The following is a 3,762-nucleotide window of genomic DNA, read 5'->3' as shown; positions in this document are numbered from 1 at the left end:
GTGCTTTTGGAAAATATAAGTTAAAAATAAGTAGATAGAAAACATAGTAAGATCTCACTTATATTGATGTATATGCTTTTTGCATTTGTATATTGCAAATACACAGGAAAACTCAAAAATAAATAAAATGCAAAAAAATGAAAAAAAAAATACCTTTTTCCCCCCAGGAAAGGAAACAGGAGTGGAGATGAACGAAGATTTAAGTTTCTGCATTATCTTATATCGTAAATATTCTATATGGAATAGGAATGGTATCTTGCTTATGAAAAATATTTTAATAATTCAAAATAAGTATCAAAGTAAAAAGACACAGCCAATCACTTGTGTTCAGGCATGGGTTTATAAATTAAAATTAATCCATTACCTAACACTGTGAAATTTTACTAAAATCTATTAAAATATTCTTGTTATTAATTAGAAGGTCTCATAGCAGTTAACCCTACTCGGTGAAAAAAGAAACAAAAAAACCTCAACTAGACCTAATTGTTTGCACTTTGGACTTTATGACATCTGTGAAGACAACATGAGACAGCATCAGAACTCATTGTTAATGCAGTTAATTAGCTCTCATTCTAATTAGTCAGTTGTAAACATGCACAACAATGCAGGACCCATATAAGTACCCTTTGAACCTGTGTTTGCCCGTGGAGAGAAGACCTTCTTTCAACAACACCCTGGAAACCAAAGCAATAGCAATGTTTAAACAGGAATTTTTATCCTGTTGGTCAATAGATCCAGCTTTTCAAATTTTCTTCTTGTGTGAGAAAGTGCCCTTTATTAAGCTCATTTTTATCTTAAAGTTTCATGGTATTTAAATAATTGACTCCTATAATCAGGGAGGCTTGATTCTTATTAGGTAAGTGAATTTCTTCCAAACCTCTATGCATCTACTGTAAGTTTCCCAGTGTCATTCCAGCTCTTGTGACATGTCTAAGTGAGAAAATTTATTTCACCTGGTTATATTCCCTTTTCCTTCAAGAAAATAAGATAACACTGTATTTTAATTTTATTAGTTACATAGGAGGCATGTGTCCTTATTGAAGAAAACTACATAAATTATAATAAGTAATACATAGACAAGTCTATGATTTTATTGAGTTTTAAAATAAACCTCACATAGTATCTTCTTTAAATCTTTGTATGAATATTAGAGATTTTATTGTAACCTTAATTACGTGCAAGATGTATATTAGTATCTTAGTATCTTAGGCTTTATCATTGTCACAGAAAAAAATACAAAGATAGTTTTTCGCTCTACCCATCATTCCCCTCCGCATTTACCTATGCTATAATATGATAGAGAGAATTAAAGGGAGAAATAATTTCCCAGTTACCCATACTGAGTCTTCAACTACACCACAATCACAGTTCATATTGAACTAAAACAATTATCCAAGAATGAGTAAACAAATTATTTTATTCCCAATTTCCTGCTACTTTTTAACCTATCCCAGAAAAATCAAAAAAAATCCCCCATTTATGGATATCTGAGGTAGTATTGGTCTATTTCATGTATAAGTGTTAGGCTATTACATGAAAAATTATTCTGATCTGTTTTAATGACTATCTTAATATAGTTGTTTTTACATGCATTGAAGAAATTATAGTTTGCAAGATATGCTCTACCCCAGGAATAACTTCACAATCAGTGAATAACAGAACCAACACAAAGAGACAGATTCTGAAGATTCAAGAAAAATATATGTTTCAAAAAAAAATCATCATGCCTGCAGGAAAATTAGCAAATGTGACCCTAATAACAGGATTCTTGCTCATGGGATTCCCTGATGACCAGATGCTACAAAGACTTTATGCTGCATTCTTCTCCCTGGTTTACCTGGTGGCACTGGTGGGAAACCTCCTCATTATCACCCTCACCACCATTGACCACCATCTCCAATACCCCATGTACTTCTTCCTCAAAAATTTGTCTGTGATTGATATCTGTTACATCTCTGTCACTGTCCCCAAATCCATCATGAACTATCTGACCAACAGCCATTCCATCTCCTTCGTAGGATGTGTCTCACAGGTTTTCTTTGTTGTTTTCTTTGCCGGCACAGAGTTTACCCTCCTTCTGGCGATGTCCTATGACCGCTATGCTGCCATCTGCTGTCCTCTGCACTATGAGGCCATCATGAATAGAGGTTCCTGTGTGCAGATGGTGACAGTATCATGGTTCACTGGTTGTGTCTATGGATCCATTCATGTTGCAGGCACATTTTCTGTCCATTTCTGTGGTTCCAACATAGTGCATCAGTTTTTCTGTGACATTCCATCATTGCTCACACTGGCTTGTTCTGGGGAGCAAATTCTAGAATATGTGTTTATTATTGTCAGTTGTTGCTTTGCTTTTGTATGTTTTACTTTCATGGTTGCTTCCTATGTTTACATTGTGTCCACTGTCCTAAGAATTCCTTCCTCACAAGGCAGGTTTAAAACCTTCTCCACCTGCATGCCCCATCTAACTGTGGTAACCTTGTTCCTCTCTTCTGCATTTATTGAATATTTAGGTTTAAACTCAAAATCGCCATCATCACTGAACCTTTTTATGCCTGTGTTATATTCTCTGTTACCTCCCAGCCTGAATCCTGTCATTTACAGCCTGAGAAACAGGGACATGAAGGTGGCCCTTGGAAAATTTTTTGGTGAAAAATGACATTTTATATATATATATATATATATATATATATATATATATATATATATTCATAATATCAATGAATCTGATATCTACTAATGTGTATGGAATTTTTGGTTTATGCAAATAATTTGAAAATCACAAATAAAATACTTTCAAATACAAATACACAGAATTTCAAATTATTTGTTTTATACAAATTGTTGTAAATTTAACAGATACACATTTTATTATTGGTGCTGTTCCATAGGATGTACATTTTTATGGCAAGATGGATCTGAATGTCAGTTGAGTGTCTTGCATATAGAAATGGTATCCACTCACTCATCCATCCTCTCCATGAGATAATCCCTTCTCCAAGGTACTAGACACTGGGGAGGGAATCGCCCACATCCTGATAAAGTGTTGAGCTGGCTGGGTATGTAGAAATGGGTTTCCTGATGGCAGAGCTAAACTACCACAGAAAACACCAGCCGCTCTGGATCAACAAAATCTTTGTTGATGTCTTTTGATCATGTTCTATTTAAGACAAAAATGCTTTGACAATCTATTAAGATTTCACTTGATCTGTATATCTGACAAAAAAATACGGGTTGGTAATTCAGCCCCTCACTTGCTTAAGAGCTCAGAAACAAGTATATGTCCTAAAAAACAGTGAAGGGACAATAAACATTGTGTGTGCTGAAAAATTGTCAACAAATATGCTCAAAATCAATTGTGATTTTCCTAGCCTCATATTTGTCACATAGTACTGGAGACATTTTTTATATGATAGATATGGTCAAAAACACCATTTATAAAGTTTATCCACAGAAAAAATTGATTATACAACTTAGTTATAGTGATGTCAAATTCTATTGTGTATTAGATTCAGATACACTGTTTATAAAATAATATCCCTTTATATAAAGATGAGATGCGTCAAAATTATGTATATAACGTTTCTAAGTTTTCAATAAGCAAGATAATAGAGAGTATGCACATTCCAGGGTTTCACTCTTAGTCCTGTGTATACAAGGATACAAATGTCAGTCATTCTAGAAGGAAAGCCATAAAATATAAATGAGGAGCTATGACAAATTTTTTAAAGGAATGGTATACAATATATCTGTGGACAGTCT

At 33.8% G+C, this 3,762-nt stretch overlaps 1 protein-coding gene across 1 annotated transcript; it reads left to right on the top strand.

The window, feature by feature from the left end:
- The first annotated feature begins 1,723 nt into the window (after window positions 1–1,723).
- On the top strand, window positions 1,724–2,659 carry LOC113261847 (olfactory receptor 14A16-like). The gene has a single exon (XM_026508169.3). The coding sequence runs from the start codon at window positions 1,724–1,726 to the stop codon at window positions 2,657–2,659; it is 936 nt and encodes a 311-aa protein (XP_026363954.3).
- The last annotated feature ends 1,103 nt before the right edge of the window (window positions 2,660–3,762 follow it).

The sequence above is a fragment of the Ursus arctos genome, unplaced genomic scaffold (genome assembly GCF_023065955.2).
Source record: "Ursus arctos isolate Adak ecotype North America unplaced genomic scaffold, UrsArc2.0 scaffold_5, whole genome shotgun sequence".
Classification (NCBI taxonomy): domain Eukaryota; kingdom Metazoa; phylum Chordata; class Mammalia; order Carnivora; family Ursidae; genus Ursus; species Ursus arctos.
This window is presented reverse-complemented; position numbering and strand designations above follow the sequence as displayed.